At 35.3% G+C, this 27,834-nt stretch overlaps 1 protein-coding gene across 4 annotated transcripts in view; it reads left to right on the top strand.

The window, feature by feature from the left end:
* zfhx4 (zinc finger homeobox 4) overlaps positions 1-27,834 on the top strand; it is a 98,322-nt gene that overhangs the window by 53,858 nt on the left and 16,630 nt on the right. For 3 of the 4 annotated variants that reach the window (XM_059017252.1, XM_033992405.2, XM_059017253.1), the window contains exon 5: positions 27,299-27,415. The exons of the other annotated variant lie outside the window; for it this stretch is intronic. In XM_059017252.1, coding sequence (XP_058873235.1) covers positions 27,299-27,415 — 117 coding nt within the window. The remainder of the gene's footprint in view (positions 1-27,298; positions 27,416-27,834) is intronic. 4 annotated transcript variants of the gene reach the window in all.

Raw genomic sequence — 27,834 nt, 5'->3', positions numbered from 1 at the left:
CAAAAATAATTAAAACTATTGATTTAAATGGAGTAATGCACAACGCAAGCGAAGCAAGCGGCATGAATGAAGCGAGCAAATACAGCAATACATTTGTTTTATTTGTATTTTACTACGCACTGTTTGCATTGCAATGGACCAATCAGAAATAAGGTCAAAGGTAGCGGCTGTCAGACTGTCAGTGTCTTGCTCACGCAGACATTACCACAGAAATAAAAAAAATCAACATCAATGAGAATTTAATTATTAAAGTCGAAAAATATAATGTTTTTTATGATGCCAATGTCTGTGGTTATAAAACAATAAAAAGGATGCACATGTCAAGAAATAGCAGAACAATTGATGGAAATTGATGGTATGTCTATCTTTCTCTCTATTTCACCTTAATTTTAGTTAAAGTGACGGGGAGCGCCACACACTGGTTTCGTATTTCTGTAAAATGATTCTTCTTTGTTTTAATAATGTTGACCAATAATAATAATCACATTAGCTCTTTAACAAGCCGGTGATATTCCCCAAACTCTCCTTTTTTTAGTGTGTGGAGGTACCCATGCTCTTATGTTTTATTTATTATATTTCGTCTCCACAAAAGCTGCATCATTGTTTTGTACTCGTGCTTCATGTCGTTTGCTTCGCTCCCAGTGTGCATGCTTTATTTTGTGAAAAGATTTAGTTGCTGAACAATAATGTTTTTTCAGATTTATCTGTCAGGTAAATGTTGAATCGTCAAGTTTAAAAAAAAAAAAAAAGATTTAAGTTACATTTTTCACTGATTTATTTGTTAGAAATGTTAGCTAAATATTGACTTGCCAAGTGTAAACAAAATATTTAAATTCCCAGATTTATTTGTTAGAAACCCAGGTTTAACATGTTAGCTAAATATTCATTCGCTAAGTGTAAAAAAAAAAAAAAGATTTATAGACTGATTTTAAATGTTGAATTTGTGATATACGTATGTATCTAAGTCTGGGCTTTTTGTGATTAAAGGGCCTGACAAAATGTATGCTAAAAAGTGGGTGGGATTTAAAAAGTTTGCGCACCACTGCCATAAATTACAGGTAGTGGACAAAAAAATGGAAACACTTGGGTGAATGAGGGACACCAAGTATATTGAAAGCAGCGGCTTCCATACAGGTGTGGCTCATGCGTTAATTAAGCAAATAACATCCCAGCATGCTTAGGGTCATGTATAAAAATGCTGGACAGGCCTGGTTGCCTATAATTATGGCTAGCATGGCTGCAAGAGGAGACCTCAGTGACTTTGAAAGAGGTGATTGTTGGGGTGCATTTGGCAGGAGCTTCAGTGACCAAGACAGCTCAACTTGCTGATGTTTCATGATCAACGGTGTCTGTGATGTCGGCATGGAACTCCGAGGGAAAGACATCATCAGCAAAGGGCAACAGTGGGCGGAAGTGCATACTCCAGGATCGTGATATCCGTGCATTAATTCGAATTGCAAGGCAAAACAGGCGAGCAACTGCACAGAGCAGGATACCATTGTGGCCCAACGCCCTATTAAGTGACTTTACATTGGCGTTTCCATTTTTTTGTCCACTACCTGTATGTAAAGAATGTAGAATTAGAACAACTAAAATTAGACAGTGCATTATAGAAGAATAAGAGAAAGTAAATGGATAAATAGACTGCACACGATTATGCCAGTGGGACTCAACAGAAAAGAATGAACTAATAAACTCCAATAAATCTATAACATTTAAATGAATAAATAAATACATAAACAAAATCTATTCAAAAGTTGTGCATGCTGATGCACTGGGGAGGTCTAATCAAGGCTGATCCTCAGAGCCAGCATTGCATGATAATATAAATGTAAGTTTATATAAAGTAATGTTAATTAAAATGAATACAGATTTAAAGATAGAAGTAAAAATGATGCCACTATATATATATATATATATATATATATATATATATATATATATATATATATATATATAACACCGTTACATCATGTAAGAATAAATCATGGATTTGAATATAAACAATAACAAGTCTTGTCATGCCGTCAAAAACTTATAAATACCTCCAATGTTTTGATTCAAACACAGGCTCCCTTGAGAAAGATATGTACAACATATTGAAATGTTGGGCAGCTGGCTCTTTGAGCTCTCTCTCTCTCTCTCTCTCTCTCTCTCTCTCTCTCTCTCTCTCTCTCTCTCTCTCTCTCTCTCTCTCTCTCTCTCTCTCTCTATATATATATATATATATATATATATATATATATATATATAAGGGACTAAACAAGCAGTAGTAGGGGTTGGAGGGAATTGTATCCTAGTAAGATTTGTGCATTTGAAAACTTAATAGGTCCCTTGTTGTTACTCATTCGTTTAGCAGTTTCTTTTCATTAGCAAGTTTCATTAAAAGATTAATTTATCTGTTAACCTGTATCATTTCCTTTAAAGCTGTACTCTGGCAAATTGCCAAATAATTATAAAGCCACTTGGGAATACAGGTTACAAAGGCATTGGTATAATTTATTATTATTATTTCTTAAATATATAGATAAGAATGCATGTCATTAAAATGTTTAAAATATTTTCAGAGCGCAATTAAAGATACACAGTAATTGGAGGAAATGATGGTAAAAAAAAGGTTTTATGTTTTTAATACTTCAATAGATTGTTGCCTATCTATTACCTTTTTGCGGGCAAGATCTAATTTCAAAGGGGCCTTGTAACCTTTTCCTCCTCACATAAGTGGCAAGATCTCTGCTATCCAGTCTTGTCTTTTTTGCACACTGTGCTGCAGATTTCATTTAACCTAACTAATCATAGGCATAATTGAAACAAAAAGCAGACATTTAGCCGTCTGAGCTTTAAATAACAACAGTAATGTTACATTGGCAGATGGCCTTCAAATTATCAAGTTAATTTGCATAACACCACTTATTAAATATTCACCTGGCTTGGTTATTTTATATTTGGATGATTTACTGGGAATAGGCCTGATACAATGGTAATACACCACCCACTCGATATATCCTGGGTCTCAGGGTCCAATAGAAATCCGCTCGCCCCGTGTGGCACCTTGTATTTGTAGTTTTTGTACTGTGTTTTATTTTGCCTTTTGTACAGTTTTCTGTATGTGTCCTCTGTGCATTACCATCGTTGGTAGCGTCACATGACCCATTTGTTTACTTTCTGTTTTGTGTTTAATAAATCCTGTGCGCCTGTGCCGACATTTCAACTCCAACTCCCATGTCTCTCTGTCTTGCAATGCGGTACCTTGTCACAATACCGTTTAAATGTTGATCAGTGTGAAGGAATCTTCATAAAAGTACTATACAGACGTGCTCAAATTTGTTGGTACCCTTACAGCTCATTGAAATAATGCTTCATTCCTCCTGAAAAGTGATGAAATTAAAAGCTATTTTATCATGTATACTTGCATGCCTTTGGTATGTCATAGAATAAAGCAAAGAAGCTGTGAAAAGAGATTAATTATTGCTTATTCTACAAAGATATTCTAAAATGGCCCAGACACATTTGTTGGTACCCCTTAGAAAAGATAATAAATAATTGGATTATAGTGATATTTCAAACTAATTAGTTTATTTAATTAGTATGACACATGTCTCCAATCTTGTAATCAGTCATTCAGCCTATTTAAATGGAGAAAAGTAGTCACTGTGCTGTTTGGTATCATTGTGTGCACCACACTGAACATGGACTAGAGAAAGCAAAGGAGAGAGTTGTCTGAGGAGATCAGAAAGAAAATAATAGATAAGCATGGTAAAGGTAAAGGCTACAAGACCATCTCCAAGCAGCTTGATGTTCCTGTGACAACAGTTGCAAATATTATTAAGAAGTTTAAGGTCCATGGAACTGTAGCCAACCTCCCTGGGCGCGGTCGCAAGAGGAAAATCGACCCCAGATTGAATAGAAGGATAGTGTGAATGGTAGAAAAAGAACCAAGGATAACTGCCAAAGAGATACAAGCTGAACTCCAAGGTGAAGGTACGTCAGTTTCTGATCGCACCATCCGTCGCTTTTTGAGCGAAAGTGGGCTCCATGGAAGAAGACCCAGGAGGACTCCACTTTTGACAGAAAAACATAAAAAAGCCAGACTGGAATTTGCTAAAATGCATATTGACAAGCCACAATCCTTCTGGGAGAATGTCCTTTGGACAGGTGAGTCAAAACTGGAGCTTTTTGGCAAGTCACATCAGCTCTATGTTCACAGACGAGAAAATGAAGCTTTCAAAGAAAAGAACACCATACCTACAGTGAAACATGGAGGAGGCTCGGTTATATTTTGGGGCTGCTTTGCTGCGCCTGGCACAGAGTGCCTTGAATCTGTGCAGGGCACAATGAAATCTCAAGACTATCAAGGCATTCTGGAGCGAAACGTACTGCCCAGTGTCAGAAAGCTCTATCTCAGTCGCAGGTCATGGGTCCTCCAACAGGATAATGACCCAAGACACACAGCTAAAAGCACCCAAGAATGGATAAGAATAAAACATTGGACTATTCTGAAGTGGCCTTCTATGAGTCCTGATCTGAATCCTATCGAACATCTATGGAAAGAGCTGAAACTTGCAGTCTGGAGAAGGCACCCATCAAACCTGAGACAGCTGGAGCAGTTTGCTCAGGAAGAGTGGGCCAAACTACCTGTTAACAGGTGCAGAAGTCTCATTGAGAGCTACAGAAAACGTTTGATTGCAGTGATTGCCTCTAAAGGTTGTGCAACAAAATATTAGGTTAGCGGTCCCATCATTTTTGTCCATGCCATTTTCATTTGTTTTCTTATTTACAATATTATGTTGAATAAAAAATCAAAAGCAAAGTCTGATTTCTATTAAATATGGAATAAATAATGGTGGATGCCAATTACTTTTGTCAGTTTCAAGTTATTTCAGAGAAAATTGTGCATTCTTCGTTTTTTGTGGAGGGGTACGAACAAATTTGAGCACGTCTGTATATTGATGTTCAATTCAAATTTGCAGTTTTGTCATTATTCTGATACAGAAAAATGCCAAACCCTATTCTAGTGACCACCTTGATAAAATGATGATTTCCCCAGGTCCCATTGGGGTTCGTTATAGTGAGGTGTGTGTGTATATATATATATATATATATATATATATATATATATATATATATATATATATACCGTGAGCACTCGGATATCCATTACCCAGATATCCATTACCCAGACCGCCCTTGTATTAAGAATAAAATCAATCCCCATTATATATATGTAACAAATTAATGCATTTACCCATCACATGCAATTTCCGACTCCGTCACCAGAGTTTTATGATACAAAGCCCATCTCTTCAGTGTTACAATTTTATTTGAATATCCGTCGCAGCCCGCATTTTTTTTTCTCTGCATGCCAAAGCAGTCTGAAGCAGTTGCTATTAATTAATAGATACAGGCAATAAATCTACCCGCTACCAAACCACGCCCCAGTCTTGACTGCTCATGAATGTGCATGACAGTGGTAATTTCTTTATATTTTATCTTTAATTATATCTTTGTTGTATTTTACTGTCATTTGCTTTATATTTTACTGTTTGCGTTTTTTTTTTGTGGGATTTTTTGTGGGTTTTTTGCAGTAAATAGTGAAACTGGTAATTATTGCAGCTTTTACATTTTACAGCGTCTTTTACACAGGCCTCTTTTGGATGGTTATGAAGTAATTCATGCTTTTTATGTAGATACTTACTTATTTGCTTACAGAAAGACACTCCAGTGAATATTAACGGTTTTTTTTGGAAAATATAAATAAAATGGCGACCTATAATTCACTCTATATAATATTAAGCTTGGTTGTATATGTAGTTATGACAGAAGTCAGAGGTTTGTGAAGATCACTTTAAGAATACCCAAGTCTTTTCTAAGGTGCTATAAATGCTTGTTATAGAAAAAAAAGAAAATGTTATACACAATTACTAAAGAAATTACTCTTGAAGCAGCAGTTAGATCCCAACATTCTCAAAAAATACACACGTTATGAAAGAAGTGCTGAAGAGTTAACAAGACAACTTTTACTTTATATATATATATATATATATATATATATATTTTATATGTATATTATATATATATATATTTTATATATATATATATATATATATATATATATATATATAGTACAATGCTATAGGGTGAAATCTGCATTATACTGTACTATATATATTTTTTTTTTCTTAAGTATACATGTTAAGCACAATAATGATGGATGGATTTAAGACACTAAATAATGCCTCTGGTTTTAAACATACTCATAATTCTGTGTATGCCATATATAGTGATGTCATAAATGGCAAAGAACATTTAATTAAGCGTATCCCTTTTTTAATGGCAATGCCATGAGTGTTGTTTGTTTATTGGCTAAATGATTTCAGGTAGAAAATACAGAAAACTGCAACTGCCCAGCGAGACAAGACTTTTTTTTTTTTTTTTTACTCTTCCAGTAATTTAGAGGCAGTTTCTCAGAGAATTAGAATGTTCTTGTCTATTGTTTCCTGGAGCATCTTAATGCCAAATCTTTTAGGCCGATTAGTAATTTCCTCTGTTCAGGGCCCAAAAGACGCCTCAGCAGCAGAGGTAAACATAATAGTGAGGGTTTCTCTTCTTTTTTTTAAGCTTTATGCTGTTAAACAGTTTTTAGAAGTCCATTTTGTCTGCCATTTTCAGACTCCACAAATCTAGCTGAATATCTATCTGGCTTCATTTACCAGAGCCTGATGTGAAGGATTATTTTTCAATTAAGTTGTGGTTCATCAACAGTGGATGTAAAAACAGTTTGTGCATTTTATATTATTACTTTTCAGACACTTTGTAATTCAGTGTTCTGTACAAATTAAATAGCGTTTTAGGAAATCAAGTTAAAAAAAAAATTGCCAGTATATATTGCATTAAGTTCAAATGAATGCCTTGCCTTTTTGAAATGTTATCCATTTATTGTAGCTTTTTCAAAACCAGGCCAAAGGTCACCAATGTAATTTGCATCTATTATAACCCAGCAATGTGAAACAATCTGGGTTATTTTATGAATAGAGGCGCTTTGAAGAGTCAAGCTTCTACACACTCATCAGTCTGATTATACCATTATATGTAGCTATATGCTTATAATTATGCTGTATAATTTTTTTTCCCAAAAAAGTTTATGCTTACAAAAATGCGAAATCTTAATCGATTTTAGAATATGTGCCCATTATTATATATATATACGTGTCTGATATATGTTGAGGGTTTAAGTGACAGCTTTTTAAATACTGCAGTAAGTGGAGAGACCTGTGCTTTTCTTCCTATTGTATACGTGCAGAATTGTCTGATTGAGTCACTCCTATGCACATGCTTTTTGTATCCTTTGCTTCATCTCCTGTTTTTCAAGACATAACAAAGATTGGAGATGGGATCTTTTGGAGGTAATTATTGCTGAGTACATCTCAAGGAATAGCATCATCCCACCGATATTAAAACAGGGGGAAAAACTACCCCTTTGTCTGATTCAAGCGTAAACAAAAGATAGTCTGACTATGGAGATGGACAACATTTTAAAATGCTGCTGCTAGGTGCATTTAAAGTCCAAAGAGCATTGTATGGTTGTAGTGAGCTTTTGTTTCTTTTGAGTGATAATGCTCTGTGATTCTTCCAACCATAGCTAAATGACCAAGATTGAAATGATAACCATTTACATATCAGCTTTAGGCCAGCAGTGGGCTCTAATGGACACTGTTTTCTAAAAAGATTTTTTCTATTGATTTCCCTGCTAGTCTTGATAACATGAAAATGGACTTGAGCACATGTAATGTGTCTCCCAGTTCCCAGTATAAAGAGAATAGGCACCTTTGAAATGCAGTTACAGTGTATTTGAACAAAATAGCCAAGATAAATGTGCTCCACAGAGGAAATAGGTTGGATAAAGATACCACAGAAGTTGCAAAGGTAAATCCTCAAGCTTTATTTAACATCCAGTTTTTATGCACATACACATACACACATCCGATCAAAATTATCTTTTAAATTGTGTAATTCTTAGGAATAATTTCTCTAGGCAGCTTTCGTTGCAAACCGTAAAAGATGTATTTAATAGCTCAGCTTTCAGTGATAAATTTAATTAGTTTTTCATAATCACAGTTTTTCAGAAGCATTCTTATCTGCGCAATTCTCATTTGACAAATGCATTTTAATTACCTAGTCTCAGTTGTATATATTATATGATATATTACAACTGAAGTGGTAGCATATAAAATAGAAAATAGTGTTTAGGGATTTGTATATACTGTAGAGTTACTTAATCAGCAAATATAATACTGATTTTTTAAATATCTATAAATGTTCCTTTTCTGGCCAGGTTTTCCAAATTGTACAATAATATTTTATACATTTCCTGTAAAAAAAAAAATAGATAGATAGATGGTTAGACTGACAGACCTTTTTAATACTAATGTTGAAGTCAGTTCAGTATTATTCTCTCTGAGGGTACCTTTTTTTACCTTGATAGAGGAAGGCAGTTGAGTGTGAGATTTAATATACATCCTAATCCATCTTGTCATTTCACTAGCTATAGGTGATGTACTAATGTATGGGAAGCCATGTTCTTTGTATTCTTCACACAAAAGGAGTGGATACACACGATTGATAGTCAAGACTTTACTCTGTAATTACATGGAGGACAATTAGAATGTACAGCAGGAACAATACTGGATTACCTGTAGACTTTTTAGTGTATATGGCTTTGTTTTACCTGCAAGCAGCATGCAATTAGAGGAGGCATCATGGGACCTCGAATGGGAGTTGGATACAGATGTATAAATGTCACTGTCAGATGTCTGAAAAAGTTTCCTGTGCAAGACTTTTTTTATTGTCTTTTTGATAACTTTTTTTTTATCTAAGGCATCAGTAAAATAGGGTATGAAACAAAATTGTAAATGCATACTCTGTGTTGTCCATGTTGTAGCCTGTTTCTGACGTTTTGTCAATTTAAATGCATGTAATCATTTAAATACACAACTGTATTAAGTACTTACATTTAATGTAATATACTGTTCTATTTTCTGTAAAGCTTACATCAATTTAGTTATTTTAAAGTAATATTTAAAAATCAAATACAATTATGATTCCAATAATTAAACATCTCTACTCTGGGTTTAGTATCAGTGCCAAAATTAACTGCATTAATCAGACTGTGTATGAGTAAATTGTTGTTCAGTTTGTCTTTAATAAAAACAGTATGTCTTTAATATTGAAAGAAGCCATATGCATTTGTAATTATTTATTTCAGACAGTAATTTAGTTAAATGCGTAAAACCCATTTTCTGGACAGCAACTGGATTTCATCATTGCGAAATAATTCAAAATAAGTGCATTATAATTACTCTGTGGGTTTTGTGTGCAAAAATCAGCAAAGAACATTTCTGCTGTAAATAGTCTGTATGCCTAAAAAAACTATTTTTTAAACTGCGTGCAATTTGAGCACATCACATTGGTTCAGTCTGCATTTAGCTTAGCTCTCCCTTCTCTACAATAGTAATATAAACGCTAAATTGTTACCTTATGTTTCCATAGTCTGATTCTGCCCACTGACTGTTCTAATTTACAAAAATGACAATGATTATCCACATTAACATACTTGACTGCAGCCATTATTCCTATTTACAAAACAAAGTCTTGTGGTAGAGTTAGATATGGGGAGTTAGCATAATAATTATCTCCATAAAGTGTTTTCAGAAACTTTTTAGTTCATATGCTTTAGGTGTAAAGTATTTCCCTACTTTTTAGAGCACCTGTATTAGATAAAAGCAGAACTGAAAATATTTTTTTGCCTGTACAGCTTATAGTGGTGTACTCATGTGAACAACTCCCAGATGTCATATGGTTTCTGAACTAGCAATAATTCCTAGTTTGCTACTTTGTTTACAAGTATACTGACTGTAGATCTCTAGATGCCCACAGCTGTCCCCCAGTTTTAAAGTCTGAACCACTGAGATTACAATTGTAGCTGTCTAGAACAGGCAAGTCATGTCTCCTACCAAAATGAAATAAATAAACAAATAAAACAAATAAACTGAAAAAAGCTTTAAATAACCACGTTTGAGAATCTAAGTAGACTTATGATATAAAGCACAACATGTAAACACTCTACTGTGCCTAAAAAAATACTTATAAAATAGCACTTAAACTATAATTCACAAAACAACCACTTCAACAAAAGTGTTTACAATAATGTAACTAACCCTGGCACTTGTATTCTCTTAAATATGTAGACATCGTGTAAAACACAACATGTAAACACTCTACTGTGCCTAAAAAAATACCTATAAAATAGCAGTTAAACTATCATCCACAAAATAACCACTTCAACAAAAGTGTTTACAATAATTTAGCTGAAATGTAGTGCTTTAGAAAACCACTGTTGTAGTGGGACTGTTGTAGTGGGACTAAATAGATATTTTAACAGTAGAAGTGTTAACATCTCTGCTGACAGCGAGTTTAAAACCAGCAATGATGTACTACTCCTGTCAGTCATGGAAACTTTTAGAAAAGCAGGTAGACAAGGACAGACACCACCCCCCAAATTACCGGCCTGGATTTGAAGCTTCTGCGGGAAACTGAGTCACTGTCCCCTGACACCGCGGTCGGATTTGTGCGTAAAGTCTGGTTCAATCTTAAACTTAATCTGGCACAACGTGGACATGAGGGTGTTCGACAACTAACTAAAACATCTTTTGAGATCCGAAAGAATGAAAACCGAATTGAATGTGTGTGCCTCCCATATAACAAGGTCACAAACTCACCTCAAGATCCGGCTTCAGCATCCATCGCAGCTGCTGTCCTGCCTTCCTCAGTGTTATTTGAAACTCCGCTCAGACCATCAACATCATTAACTTGTACTCAGTCCTCTAGTTTCAAGATGCTACTTTCAATGCATAAATTCACAATAAGCATGCAATTTAAATTAAATTAAATGTGGGACTATATTACACTGCAGATGTATACACAATATACGTTTCTGGTTTTGTCTTAATTTAAAATGTGTTTTAATTGTGTGTGTATATATATATATATATATATATATATATATATATATATATATATATATATATATATATATATATAAAAACCCCACTAATAACCAAACTGAATGTAATATTTCCGTCATTGCTGGTCATGCCAGCTGCTTCTGTCATTAACTGACATTTCTTCCTGATTAGGGGCAGTTCCTCTTGAGTTGCTGTGCGTTCAGGTGTCAGACAAAAGTAACTGACCCCCTCTTCCACCATACTGCTGCGTGTCCTTAATTAGTACTGACTCTAGCCATTACTCTAGAAAGGATACAAGAGGCTGCCAGATATTTGTTTCTTTTTCTTTATTTTATTTTTTCCTTTTTTGAACTTGTGAAGCCAGCGCTTGACCTTGTATTCTGTCCAGATACATTGGAGGAGGTTCAAGTTGTTGTCTTTTATTTTCCTCCTCACTTTACCATAAATATAATTATTGTATATTTATGAATTAATAATACTAAAAGTAATGCACCAGCAGTTATCATTCAAATAGCATTGCAGGTAACTTATTAAATAAATAAATACAATAATAATAATAAAAAAGATATAATGTAGATATATTAAGCCGTGCAGTTTATTTCTAATTCCCATGACATTTTCTATTTGGTTGTGAGAACATGAACATGTGAAGATGAATCTGCTTAAAACTACAATTCCTTTATTTCCTAGCAGATTCCCCCCCCCCCCCCCCCCCGTACCTCATACATCAGAACACAGTATAGAATTGATAGTTGGTATTGATTATCCGTAGCATTGCCTAATCTTCTCTAACTGTAGGAAGCTTTGCAGGTTTAGCAGGTGTCAGAAAAGGTCCAGTAACAATGCTGCTTGGAATTTTTAATGCTGTGGTCATGTTCTTCTAGCAGTTGTATTTTAAGCGGTGATCTATTAGGAATAGGAAACAATCCATTTTTTTTTCATAAGTACGATTTAAGGCCTTGCTACTGACTGTGTGGTATTCGCCGTCTTTAGGGTTGCTTGTTTTTGTGAGACAGGCAGCTTAGCACACAAACCCAGTTTTTAAAAATGTGTTGCGATGGCCTTGAATTATATTTTAGATAAGCCAATTAAAAGACATACAAGGTAAAATATCACTAACAATAAAAATAATCCTCACCTTTTTATTATTTATTTATTTATTTATTTTTAAGTTGCATTTTTGTACATTTGAACTTGTTCACTAATGAGTAACTGCAAACTTACTAGTAGCTGTTGCTGCATTTGAACACTGGTAATGTATGTAAATTAAAAACACTGTGCCTGGTGAATTGTTCTGTATAGCTTGTGGATAGAATATTTTATATCCGTTATCTATCACAAAATGGGAATGATTCATCAAGTATAAGACGTAGTGTTTCATGAAAACAAATGTTTTAATTCAAAAGATGTAGAGGCTCACCAGGGATATTCAGAACCAAAATCATTGTGAATTTCTAATTGGTGGAAACAAAAGTGCAACCCTCCCCAAAACTTTAAGAACACATTAAAATGTACTAAATATGGTGATTAGTGTTTCTGTTATAAATTAACCATGTCACAATTTGAACCTGTGAGGCTTTACAAATAAACTATTAAGTACCAAGTACTCTAGTAAGCAAAACGGTGGATAAGGTCAAATTAACTGATGTATATATATTATATTATATATCAAGATAATCTGTCATATTTTTACTACTCAATATTTTTCTGTACATTTTTATTTCTATGTAAAACACTTCACAACTCAAAGAAGTGATGTGTCAAAAACTAATTTACAGTATACCTTCATTGGGTGTGTGTTTTTCATAACACTGTCCAGTCACATGCTGGAAATGTTGCTCACATTATCACATGCCAGTCACAGAAATTCTCAGTGGTGCTTCTCGCTGTCATTATTTCCAGCATCAATTAATTCTCCACTGGCTTTGCCTTGGAGAGAGAAAAAAAAAAAAAAATAGCCAAGAATTATCTGTGCAAGCACTGCACATTCTGCTGTGAAGGTATTAAGCTAGCCTGTGATACAAAATGCAGACCAAACAACATGTTCTCTCACCTGGAGGGTTGCTTAGCAACCTAAATTAAGGATTATCATCAAGTCTTAAAGACAAATAAAAGGGTTGGGGAAAACAGACAAACCCAGTTAAGGAAAATAGGTTTAGTGGCGTTATGAGCCTGTCTGACATTCCTCTTAGGATCCAGGGGATCATCCTAAAATGAAGTTGGTAATCCTTTTCCATTTGTATAAAACAAGACACTTGCTGCCTAAGTACACCTTGCCCGACTATGCATACAATATAGACTGAGCTTAAATTTAAATAAGACAAGTGAGCCAAGCTTTTTTTTTTCTTAGGATTTTTTTCTTAAGATTAGGATGCTTTTTACGGGTTTGGGTAAGGACATTTTTTGGAAAACGATTAACACATTGACTTTGATTTGTCAGATTCTGGCACACAGAAGGGAAATATTCCATTTGAAAGGTACCAAGCCGATGTGTGGTGCAATTAGGATTGTCAGCACATAGTGACAGTCCTCAGCGAATGCTGGTGTCAGGCTGCTGTGGGGCCAAGCATGGCAGAAATGACATTCACCCTTGCAGAATGGAAATAAATGCTCTGTTTGATAAAAGAAAACAGACACTTTACGTATACCCTGAAGAGTTAACAGCAAGTGAGCCATTCCTGTGGGTCAAGTGCTGCATTTACATTTTGATGGGATGTTATCAAGTAATTAATGCACCAGTCAGAATGTATTACCACAGGAGTGAATTGAAAGGTTCATTACAAAATCGGTTTCACTCCAAGATAGGCATTTCTTCTGAGTTAGCTTTTGACATGTTGTTCTTTGCACTTTCTGCCTGTGGCAGCAATGGTAGAAGGCCAGTGAGGTGAAATTCATTGCTTAATAAGGGTATTCACTTTGGGTATTCTTGTGATAATACATGTATACATCAGGGTTGCACTGCCTTGTTAGTTTAATTGCTTCTTGTGCTCCTTAACAAGCCAATCTTAATCAGTCTGGACCATGTTATGAATAATTTAGGGATCAGAAGACTTCATGCTTTATAAAATGTACCAGATTACAAAACTTGAGTACATTGTTCAAAGAAAGCATGCAGAACACTTAAAGCTCTTCATTAACTGTGTGTAGAGAAAAACAAGTAGTTGGTTATTCTAACATTTTCAGTTTGTAAGTGGCTAGCTGTGTTTCTTATTGCTTTAACCCCTCTCTGGCTTTGTTTAAGGCCACAATTCTGCCTCTCTATCCCTCTAAGCCTTTCGGAACACATAGTGGGAAATTTGAGCATGCTATGAGATTAAAGCTTAGAATCCATGGCTTGTGAGCAATCATCATTTCAGGAAAACATTCTTTCATCTTTTTGTTATTTTTTACATACTGATCAGGACTTCATGTCACATTTATTTTTCTTTTATCGCACCATAACTTTAAAGAAATGAGAACACATGACACTTCTTTTGCTATTAACTTGTATTAATGTCCTTGTTATCTGCAGAATTTGCTATTTGTTTTACAAATTTAAAAAGGAGTGCAGATCCACAAACATCCATACATGTTAATTTCTTTCTGTACACTTTGATCAACACAAACTACATAATGTTCCTTAACCTAACAGACAGCCTGAAATATGTAATAAATAAATGTTGGGCGAATGAGGAATGTAGTAGTTTATTAATATATCATTAGAAGTTCTGCTTGCTTTTAAAGTTATAATTAACCTTTGTTGTTTTAAAGAACTGTGTGTCCTCCGTTTTACCTCAGTGTCAGTAAGTTACAAGGCAACCTCCAAGTAATGCATCATTCGGTTTATGACATGTAATAAAGGTCCACTGCAGGCAACCATTAGCACCAGATACTCCAGACTCTCTTGCCTTTGCATCCTAGGGTCTTGTATAACCAGTTGTAAGTGTGTCTGTTCAACAGTGAAAACATAATGTATGTTCATATTTTTCATATCTTGATTATTTTCAAGTGACATTTAACCAATGCAGCTCTTTTGGTTTCCATTAAAAAAAAAAAAAAAATCCTTTCTGAAAGTAAACTAGCCTCTTAAATGGAGAGTGTTATTCTGACGCTGACAGTCACTGGAAGAAGAAAAACCCAGTTTAATTTTCTCAGTTACGCTCAGTCAGGACTGTATAAATGCCAGCAAACAATACAACACCCAGTCTGATCACCACCCTACAGATGGACTGTCCAACTCCTTTTGTTCTTGTTCAGGTTAATAGAGATTGAGGAGACGGGCAAAGGAAAAGCAGTACAATTTTCTGCTATTTAAGCTTGGCGAAATGGCCTTCTTGAGGAAGCAGTGAAAAGTATGAAAGTGTAATAGGCATTTTAAAAGTAGGAGTCCATATAGCTGCTTGAGGGATTCTAAGATTTAGGCATGCATCGAATTGGGAATGAGATAATCAGCATTGTGAAATTGAAACCTGTCTGCTGCCTGCTGCTGTTCACCCTCTTACAGACAAGTGATTTGTAACACTCATCTTCTTCAAGCCAGGCAGCCTTCAAGATTATCCACAACTGTCAATAGTAATTGCCAATGTATTTTATTACCTACAGCAAAAACCTAAGGAATGTTATAACCAACAGTTATCAAGTTTCAATACAGTGGTAAAAAGATAGCGATTTTATTTGGAATATAATCATGTTTTGCTTGCTTTTAATGTTTTCAAGGTAGTTCCTGTGCAACCATCTACAACATAGATTGTACTTAAGCCAGAAAGAAGGGATCCACACACAGTGTTCTTGTAATGTAAAGAAAACAAAAACAACATTGCATAATGGTTACAGGCAGACAGTGCTTTTTAATTGTCACTAAAACTATGGCATACATATGCACTGTAATTTAAAACACACTACCTGAGTAAAAATTATTTTGGGTGAGTAAAATGCAACATTACCTTAAAGTCAAAAGTACTTTCAATAAATATTGTACATACTTTAATGCTGACTTATGGGGCATGCATAAAATACAACCTTACATTTTAACTGTAATGTTAATTTGAACTACTGTGCAAAAACTTGGTCTCAATAAACCAAACAAAAAACAACAATTATTCTTATTTCCTTTATTGACCAATATGGCTGTGAAGCAAATACACACAGAAACAGATTTTCTTTTAAATTCCAGCACTGCAAATGGAATATACTACTATATATTTCTAATCTTTTTTTTTTTTAAACTGTACCAACTAATAATGTTGTATTCCTTATTGATCGCCTTGCTATAAACCATCCCGAGTCTCTCTAAACACAGAATATTGTATTTATTATATAGATTTGCCATCCACAATTTCGTTTGACAGATAGATAAATAAGGAGGTTAGATTGAGGGGGATTAAGACGGCACTGAAGAATCTAGTTGCTTATTCACCAGTCACAAACAAGCATTGTAAGTGAGTGGATTCAACCAGATGTTTTTTTTGTTTTGTTTTGTTTTTTTTTAACTGAAAACCCAAGTTATTGTTCACATGTTTCTGGAAGTTCCCAGATCCATTCTCTAGCAACTGCATGCAGTATATTCACAACTGACCATGAGATGTCAGGAACCAACAACGTACATGAAACTTGATAAGACGAGAACTCAAGATGTACAGCAAAATTGCAATGCGCATTTAATTTAAATATCATACAACCAGTATGCATCCTATCTGGGGCGCTGCATATATGTATTTCTCAAGGAAATCAGGGTCCAAATCAAAACAACAATAGTAATCTGACATTTTAAACCTGTAAAAAAGTTGTATTAAACACATTTAGTTGGCAGTATTGTTTGAGCAAACGAAGCGCAGCTCTGTCCTGAATTTCAGCAGCACACCACTGGATTGGAATGTATGAAATAAGTATGATTCTCTCCTTAAAAAACAGTGCTCAATGAAAAAAAATAATACTAAGAAGAACTGTCAATGTTGACAATGTTAGCACAGCTGAACAAGCTGTCAATATAGAAACGCTTACAGTCTTAATCAGAGTAATGGCTGAAGTGTCTAGCATTGTATATACTCTTAGATTAAACAGGGTTATTGGTTGTTGAGAAACTGCCCAGTTGTATTTGTAAAGAGTTGTGGCTGTCCCGTCAGCTCTCGCTCTGTACTGTGAGCACTGGTAAATGAGCAGTTGCTGCATTATTCACTCTCTCTGTCTGATCGAAACTTGGCTCAATAGCACTAAACCAGCTACCGTTTGAAAGATTTGTCTTACAAAACCTTGAAAACTGCACTGAACATCCATACATTGATTTTTGTTGCTTGGAATCTCCTGGGCTTTGATGTAAAGGCAGAATCCACACGTAGGTGAAGAGGGCTTCCCTCCTCATTGTTAGGGAGAAGAATCGTAAGGATTTCTGTTAATAGCGAGACCAAAATAATTAGTGACGTGCTGGGTAATAGAGCTGGCCGCGACCCAACCTCACTGTCTTCTTCAGTTACGCAATTATTTCAAACGCTTTGTATTGACTTTCTAACAAGACGTCATTTCACTACTCTTTGATTTGTTTTAAGCTGTATTTAAACAGGTATTGCATTATAATGAATATAGTTGATTTTGACTGTAACATCATGATGTTTTATTAACTGGTTATCAATAATAAAAAGAGTATCATTCTGGTATTTGAATAGCAGTGATACAAGCTTAGCAGAGGCTGATAAAGTTAGATAAAATAAATTAACGACTGTATGTTTATTGCAAAAGCGTCTGCTAAACTTGGCTTTAACATGAACATAGGAGATAAGACCTGTGCTCTTTGAACCCCTTCCCCTACATAGCAGCCTGTATGCTGCATTACAGGATTTAGCCTGCTCACCCTGAATGGCCATTGTGCCATAAACACTGTCCGTCCACCATCTCTGAAGCATAGTAGCTGGAGTGCTGTCAGAACTATGAAGACCATTATGAAAAATTAAAAGGCTCTTCATGCATAAGATTAAAAAGGTCAAAAAAAAAGATAATTTAATTTATTGTTTTATGCCAATGACCAGGTGTACAGAAGTACCAATATTTTTAAGCAAATCTGTGAAGATTGTTTTTTTGTTCTCATATCTTTTGATGTGATAAGGAAGTGTTAAATCAAAACGAAGCTTAATTACACATCTTGGAACTGACTGTTTTTAAGTCATTGTTCTCATTGTTTCGAATCAGGCACAGCACTGCAAGTTTCTGTGGATCAGACAAGCTCATAACAGCCACTGTGTGCCACCTGCCGTATTTAACTTCATTTGCATAATTATGTGATTTACACATGGAAATAATGGTGCACCTTCTTGTAACTGCTACTGTCATAATATATGCCAAATTATTATTGATGCAGATTTTCTTTTTCAAATTGTCAGTTTGTTCTGTGTGTTTATTGTCTTGTATTTTTTTTTCTAGCCACTGATTAGGAAAACATGAATCACACTTGGAATATGTGCAATCTATTCAGATTGCTTGAGTTCATAAGGAGTTGGATTGCATTAATGTGATGTTGATGTTCACAGGACATAATGAGGAGTTGAAATATTTACAATATTAAGATATTGGGGGGGGGGGGGGGGGGGGGTCCAGGCTGCAGCACTGTAATGTTTTACATAATTAGACTACTTGCATTTTCCTCCTAGGGATTACATCACAGCCAAATGAATAGGTAATGATTGTGTTGGCCAGGGGCAGGCTCATTTTAACAGAACAGACAGCGCTGTGCTTTGGTGTTAACAGAATCAGCCAGTGAAAGACTGAGTGGCAGCAGCTTGGGCCACTGTCAGGATAAGGAGGCAACAGTAATTGTGCTGTTGCCTGTAAAGGGTAGCCATTCTGCATAAGCAGCAGACAGGGCGACCATGAATTTAAATGGATGTCAACGTGCTCTGCCTGCTGACATTGTATTGCAGCAGAATCACATTTTTGCTGCTGTAGAAAAAATATTTATAAAGATAATATGTATGAAGATTAATATGTTTGTAAGTGTACTGTATGTGTGCCAAAATATATAATGAATATTTGGAAACATATACAAAAAAAAAACAAATACGTTTCTCATTTTTTCTCCAGTTGAATAATAAATTATGAATGATGTGTTCTAATCTTTTTAAGCAAGAGAAAAAACACACCGTCTTTTTAAAGCTTTGGTGTCTAAGCTGTCATTGATTAAACGCTAACTGATATACTCCAGTTGGCAATCTTGTTAGAGCTACCAGTAGCCAAGATAGACAGTTTAGTGCTCTAGTTGATCAATATTACAGATAAAGATTTCATCCATCAATGAACTCCCAAAACAAAAGGTATCAGTTACCTGATTAGACGACAGGAGGATTGCCCCCCCCCCCCACCCCCCCGGTATTGCACATATACAGTGATGGAAGTTTGAAGTCACTTGCTGCAAATATAGCACATGTAATTACAAGCTGAAACAGTTTTGTAGATAACGTGCCTTTGAATTAGCTCATGAAAAAGGTTAATCTCCTTGTAGCCTTTCATTTTGTATGTGTTTTGGCATCTGTTCTTGTGTCCAGCTGTATCTAGCTCCAGTAGGTGTTAAAACCTGATGCATACAAATGCCAGCACAAATGACCAGATCGATGTGAAACCAGCCACTGCTGTTTAAGCGTATCAATAAATGTTCCTTTATTTTCTCTTGAATGGATAAGTGTTCCAGTTAAAAGTCCAATGGATCTCTTAATTGAAAGTTAATTTTAAATCAATGAGGAGAGTCATTTAAATATTGATCGTCCCTTTCTACTCAAATTGTTAACAGTTGATTTTTTTGTAACAACTTTGTTTAAATGCAGTCAATAGCCCATAATCAGTGCATTCTATAAAAAATTGATAGATGTTCTCAAAATGCATTATGGTATCTTGCAGGCCATATACAGTAGCCTAGACATCTCAAACCTTTTAAAATCTTTTAGACAGAACCATTCTATTAAAATTGCATGGTCGGTAATGGTAAATGCTTACTTTGAGTATTTTTTTTTTAAGAATCTTTACAAATGTCAGCTTTGGGAAGTAGGATAAATCCCAGATTTGTACTTCATCAACAAAAACAAAACATGTTTCTCTACTGCGCATATTAAAGCACAAATCTTAGATAAAATGCAACAGCAAAAGATTGAAATTTCAAATTAGAAAAATGTGTTTTCTTGTTGTTATCCCAGTGCAATTAAAGGATTAATACTTATGTATGCAGATCTTGTATGTCATGACACTGATTAGAGATAAGCTGCAAAGCTGCAAGTTTTACACAAGTTAAAAGTGAAATCAGACCGTTTTGAACCTATACTCTTATTGTAACATTTCTGGAAATATATTAGCTAAGACAGACCAAGGAGGAACTTTGTCAGTGAACATTTTTAAAAAGCAAATAATAGACTTATGTATCGAAAGCATATGTCTGCTTGTACTTCATTGTTAGGATCTATTAAGTGGTATTGTTGCCCATGTGACAATGTTTAGACAGTAATGAAATAGATATTTTTATCATGTTTTTATGAAGATGGGAAACGGCAGCTGCTATTTATTTATTTATTTCACATGGCTATCGTCCTTTTATGAGTGCCAACACACAGCATTTTTTAATGTGTGTTTTTTTTTTTTTTGTCTGGGTTTGAAAATTAAGATAATTGAGCTGAAAGGATATACATTTCATTTTGTGAGATTTGTCTTGATTGAAGTAAGCCCAGCTACAAGTAACTTTTCTGCTGGCAAATATATACAATAATAATATTAAAGGCTTGTCCTGTAATCCTACATACATTCATTTGTACTCTTTTTTGGTGTTTTACACATGAATTTTTGTTTTCTTTTTTATACATTTCTGATAGTCCTGTTATTTTCCTGCTATAAACCAATAATGTGTCAGTTAAATAGATATATTGTAACACACACACACACACACACACATATATATATATATAATAGATGACTTGTCTGTTGTTTCTTTTGATGATGTCACTCATATATGATCTAAAGTAAAATTAAGCTCTGTTATTATGATGACAGTTGACTAAAAAGTATAAATATAACCGTAATTATACTTCATGACAAACTGCACCATAAATCCTACAATTAAATATGTTTTTGGCAATGTAATCATTTCAAAATAAACAAAGTGTGGGTTTTTCATTTTCTCAACACAGCATAAAATGAAAACAGCCTGTAGAAATAATAATGTAATTTGTGCAATTTCTGCCATTGTCCCCCTACTATTTGTTGCGGCTTTGTTCCACTTTGATTCTGCAGTATTATTGTTCTTATCAAGCATTCCATCTCAGTCCATTTTCGATAGTCTGGTAAAAAGCTACATTGAAACGAAACAGTTAAAAGGTATGCCTCTGTGTATTCGGTTCATCTGCATATGGGTTTCACATGTGGAGATGAGAAGGCCTTGAGATGTGACAGATAGATCTTATTTGTCTGATAGAGTTGACCAGGGAAATAGAGCTACAGCTGGTTACTTCATTAGGTCCTCATTGATTGAACCCTGCTGAAGTGATGCAGCAGGCTCCTCCGATAACTGCTGGTAATAGAACAAAATGAATTCTTATCACAGAGATTGGAAAGGCCATTAACCCTGGCCTCCAGTGCTTTTAGGAGTCACAGACAGGAAGCTGAGCAGTGACTGGGAAAACTGTTTTCTGTCTAACCACAGGTCAGGTTGGGGGACGTGTGTGAAATTTCTACCCTTCGGCTTTTGTACAGATGAAACGGTTACCCAGGCAGATGTTTATAATCTGTCTTAAATAAATATTGGACAAAGAAGAATCAAAATTAGAAAAAGGACAGGCTTCTATTTAAATTAATTTTTAATACAGAATGAGTCTTGCCATCATGCGTTCTTACAATGTCATTTTTATTTTAAAACCCTAGGGATTTTAGATAGTATAAATAAAATATGGGAGTCATGCAAACAGCAGGTAGTGGTGTTTTAGTTTTAGTTGAGCCTTATAAATATATTTAAGTCTTTTATTTCTTTTTATTATAATTAAGAAATCTTGCCATGCTAGCTGCAAAGTACAATTTTTAAGCATGTCTAATTGTCGTTACTTTCCTTAACATATACTATTTCATTAAAAAAAAAAAAAAAAGCAGAATTTTTTGCGCATGTTTTTAACATTAGGCATTAAAGATCCCTTTCTGGTGAATGCCAAGAAAATGCCAAAGATGCACTGTACATTGTCAAATAGATGGGTAAATCCTGTTGGAGGTTTTTTGTTCTTGAGTTTGAGTTAATTGTGATGTACATGGCCATGCGTCATTCTCTGTCATAGGAGTAAATAAGCACCTGGAGATTGAAGTTCCTGTTGCTTTTGGGATCCACCCAAGTATTTAAATGAACATTCTACGTGTCAAACTAATTTAGGGCTGCCAAAATCATTTCTGTAACGTCATGTGAAAATCTGCATAAAATATTAAAATGTATCTGACATAAAAATTATAAATTGATCAAGATAGTACATGCACACTATAGACACTATTATAGTTTATAAGCACTTTTTTACTACATTGATGAATAAAAATAATGTATGTAACATTCACATACTTTACAATTATAATAGCCAGAGTTGCAACAGTAAAATATATCTGTGATTTTCATAAATATTACTACATAAAGACACCATAGCTTTATGGTCATAAAAAAAAGAAACCCTCCTGATTCTTTAGTGTACAACACAAAACTTACTTTGTAGATCAGCATATATAATACCATAACGTGTTTTTGTCTGCAACTGTCTCACATTTTCACAACTTACCACAGTTTTATAATGCTATTGACATATCTATTTGTGATGTTCTCCTTAAGTTCTCCTTAAGAGCAAATACACTGATCCAGACCTGCTCGCAGGGCCCCTTAAAATTACTAGCCTTGAAGGTAGCCCTAAAAAAAGACTGTAACCTTTTATATGTTAAATAATCTTTAACTTAAAAAAAAGAAAATTAGGCTCTATTTGTGAAGTACAAACAATATATTTTTGGACGGTGGAGAATGTGCAGTCCTTGCCTTTCTCTAGAATGCTATTCAATTCCAAGCTTCATCAGCATTGCTGATCTCATTTAAAATGGTTGTGCCAGTGGTTTCTGTTTATTTCTCAGTACATCCCGCAGGGTGTAAAAACTGGCAATTAAAATAACCTCCTATTTATTTGTTGGTTACACCTAAAAAGCAATATAATATTATATATGACAGGGACCTGTAGGCAGAAGAATATTTTTTCCCATTATTATCTGACAATTTCTGTGGGCTGGGTTTGCGATAGCTATACCTTTAATCAAAGGAATAGTGCTGGAGGCCAGAAAAGCTCATTCACATGGGTTTACCACACATATGATAGAATGTGTATGTGCATGTTGAAAACAAATAGGTTAATACAGTATAAGACACTGGTTTTTTTACAAAAAATAAAATGAAACAAATCCTACCCATTCTGTTAGTATTATTGGAGGGGGCTGGTGCTGGTGCATATATATCTATATATATATATCTATATCTATATCTATATATATATATATATATATATATATATATATATATATATATATATATATATATATATATATTAGCTCAATATATATATATATAACCTCCATGAACACTTTATTCTTGGAATTATGATTTAAAAATATTAAAGCAGCCCTGGAACATTTTCACTAATTGTCCCTCATACTTGGGAGCTGTATAATATAGGTTACTGCTAATGCACTTGGACATCTTGTCAACAATTCCTGCAGAAAATGCATGTGTAGAATGTGGTACTGTGCATCTGGCTCGGTATCCATGCAGTTCTGAGACTAGAGCTGACTGAGGCCTGCTCCAGTGGGTTGATGTTTAGTGTTTCAGACATGCTACATTAACAGCATCTGGTTAGAATCTAAATGCTTGTAAAATAGGCTGAAATTTTTTTTTGGGGGGGAGGAAAACAATTAAGAAAGAAAGCAAAGGGTATTATCCTTGAGGTATTATAACTGGCCCTTAACTAGGAGCAGCGCAGGGTAGAATTTCAAAGATTATTTTAAATAAGACAGTAAAATTCAAAACATGGGGCAAGCAAGAGTATCTAACTTCACAAGAACCATCAGCCTAAGGGTTAAAGTAACAAAATAGGGAACTGAGGGGGTAATAAAATCTGGGGTGTGGAAGCGAAAATTATAGATTTTATACCTGAGTTGCACCTTTTTTTTATTGAAATCTAGTAAGTACCAGAAATTGCAGATCAGACTATTAAGTGAAAAGCCTGAATAGATTGACAGTACCATTTTTTTTAAGAATCACCTATCTAGGTACTTTATGAAAAAAAGAAATCATGTCTTAAAATATAAAAGGACTAAAAGAGATTTAAGGTACAACAGAAGTGCAGTGACATTTTGTGTTTGGAGATTTCATTACATATACTTCAGTTTATTGTTCTATTTAGGCAATAATGTACAACAGGTCAGTCTTTTGCTGGCCACTTAATGAGCAGTTTGAGAAGTTATTGAGCCCAGGGGAGAAGCCAAGGAAACTTAACACAAAACCCTGTAATTAGTTCAAAGGTATGACCAACCTGAATGCTGTCCAAAGGGAGCGTCGCATCGGCTGTGGCGCTCCCATGGGTTAGGGAGACCAAACCGTCAGGGACTGTTACGCCTCATCTCGCTTCAGCAAACCCTGCTGGCCAGGAGCCCAGAGAGCTCCGAGTGGACACCTGCAGGGCTGGCCTTTGTCCTCCAGAGGCCGGTAGTTAGCTGACATCCACTCTCAAGTTCCTAGGTGTAAAAGAGAAAACTGGCTTGGTCGTGGGATCGGAGGAGGCCCACTGAACCTTCGGATCTCCTGAGCTGTGTGGGGAATTGCTGTGGTGAGGGGGTAAAATAATTGGGACACTAAATTAAAATAACAAAAAGTATAGAAACCTGTATGTATCCCAGGAGATTCTCCATAATAAACAGCTTTCACCTTCCCAACTAGAGAGCAGTCTGTTTGCCTGGTTACATCAAAGGAAGTACCAGCGGGTTGAGAAAATCACATAAGGAGGGCAGTTTGACCTCCAAGGGTTATTAGTTTGTGGCTTGGTGGAGGCTTGTAAAGTTACGTCCCCAGTACTGCTGTTAGCGATTAAGTTGATGGGTAAAGTCTATCCCACAATTTCTCCCTGCTGCTGACACAGAGCCTTACTCCGCATTCAGATTACTCAAACTATTGCTAGGGTCAGGCTGAGGTCAGACACCATGATGATGTATAGGAAAGCATGTCTGGGAATTTCTCTCGCTCTTGAAACGCATACCAGAAAGGCAGCATAACACCCTACAAAAATTGTCTGATGAGACCCAGATGATAGCCGCTCTTTTACTACCTTCATAATTTGCCTTTTCTCTTGCTTGACACACCATGTTTTATTAATGCATTCTGCGATAACCTTAAAAATGTTATGTCCCCTTGAGGTAAAGACACTCGATAGCACTTTGACACTTCATTTCCCAGCCAACGGGAATGGGTCAGTAAATCCCAAATAAAGGAACAATACAGAGATTCCCAAGGATGACACAAACAAAGAGAGAGAGAAAAGAAAAGGGTTGCCACAGGCTGGCCTAGGCCCTGAGGCCTGACACTGAATATGAGCCTCATGTGTGTGCACATAGCATTAACAAAGCCCAATCTGGTCATGATCACAGACTCCCAGCAGCCCAAACTGTGCTCCCCTGCCACCTTTACAAATGTAGGCTCGTCTGCCCACTGTGACTGTGGCGCCTGCCGACTTAACAATCAGGAGTGACAAGGCTTAAAAACTAAAACAATCATAGGCTGCTTTTTTCTTTTTTTTTTGTCAATTTTTTATTATGGTTTGTGAAGATAGAGACACTATTATATTAAATGACCTTACTTTATATATATATATATATATATATATATATATATATATATATATATATATATATATATATATGCATTGATACATACATATGCATTGAAAATAACCTTATGAATTGTGTGTCTTTTATTGTAAATCTGCACCCGAGTGCAATATGTTACACCTGCCTGGACACAGCAGCTTTCCATCTTAGCTTTATTCAGAGCAGAATTGGAATACGCCATCATAACACAACCACCAAAATTGCAATTTTTGCACACAGCTGGTTCACATGACAGGAAATATTTCATCCTGCTGTCAGAATATTATTAATAAAACATTGGGAGCAGAGTGTGCCACTATTCTTTCTTCAATCACCTTCAGCATCCGCAATGAAAATTTTATGCTGTATATAATTTCCACTTAATGTGTTGCACTTAAAATGTCAGCGTCAGTGCTGTATGTGGAATCTGAAGGGGTTAATTATACCATGTTCTGTGAGCCAGGCTGCAGCTTACCAAAAAAAAAAAAAGTAAGTGATTAAAAAGACTGATTGTATGTAAATGCATTGGTGACCTTTTTTTGCCATCTCATGGTCAATTTCTATGCTTGTAAAGGCTTGATAAAATTGATGAATGCAGCGCTTTGAACGCCATTTTCTCTGCATCTCCTAATTTATTTAATTCCTACCAGGTCTTACAAATATGATTTTTATTTTTGCACTGCAATGGAAACAGCATGTGGTGCTGGGGGAGTTGTGAGCCTGGTTATCTGGCATTACTCAGACTGCTAAAAATTCATTAAAATGTGACATCAGCGCAGTGAGAGACAAATGATCACAGGATGAAAGGGAACAGTGGGCCTTTCACGGATTAGTGCTGCACAGCCCCAGCCTAGCAGCTAACAGCATAAACAGATTAATCCACTAGCAGCATAGCTAAGATACACAGAATTATTAAACAAGGGGTGAGCCACAGCAAAGATTTCCATGTAATCTCATGCTAACAATCTAGAGAGGTGTGTGATGTAGGTACCCAAAGGGAATTCTGTAATTTGTCATAGGGAGCACCTGCTATAGGGAGAACGTGTTTTTTATCTTTTGTCTGGTTGCCACTAATACCTTCCCCACTGTTAAATCAGCATTATAGATATCATGAAAAGTTTGACATAATTACCACTGTTTTTAAATGTAGTGCATCAACATTATTTAGGTGGGTTTGTGAATAGTGACTAACCACATGAGTGTGCATATACTATATTTGGAAATGGTCAGCTGATACACAATCTATTAAATCATTAATATTTTAAATACATGGAACAAACTGTGTGTTTCAAATTAAGTGCCAAAATGTCTAATGCACAAAGTAGTTGAGTTATAACCTGCACTATCAGTAGGCACATTTTTAGTTTCAACCCATACAAGTGCAAGTGACTAAAGCTCCTAAATGTGCTCAATTGCAGAAGAGCCAGGTGAAGACACAGAGGGATCTGCTAAAACTGCAACAGTGGCTGCCGCTGATGAAAAGGACCTAAGCGATAAAGATAGTAAAGAAGGCAAGACGACAGAGAAAGATTCCAGTAAGACTGCAGAATTTGGTCTTTTTTCTGTCTTCTATTCTCTTTCATCTTAAACTTGCATTCTTGCTAATAATCGCTGCATGTGATTTCTATCAGTGGCCTCCCATTGACTTATTTTTAAACATAACCATCTGACAGGATAGATACGGATAAGTTGAAGAATATTACAGACTGACCAGTGAGATTATTTTTTAATCAAATCAGTTTGCGTGCTTGTAATTTTTGTAAGCGCCTTTCATTAATCTTTGCTGTACTTGTGATTCCTCTGATGACATATTCATTTTGCGTAACCATGGGATTAGATACCCCTCAGGTATCTTTTTCTAATATGGCAGTACCATTGTAACCCTTAAATTAATACTTTTGAAAGTCCTTTCTTTCCAACAGCTCAAGCTGCTGTAAAAACAGTTCACTTTCTC

This window comes from Acipenser ruthenus, chromosome 3, assembly GCF_902713425.1.
Source record: "Acipenser ruthenus chromosome 3, fAciRut3.2 maternal haplotype, whole genome shotgun sequence".
Taxonomy (NCBI): domain Eukaryota; kingdom Metazoa; phylum Chordata; class Actinopteri; order Acipenseriformes; family Acipenseridae; genus Acipenser; species Acipenser ruthenus.
This window is presented reverse-complemented; position numbering and strand designations above follow the sequence as displayed.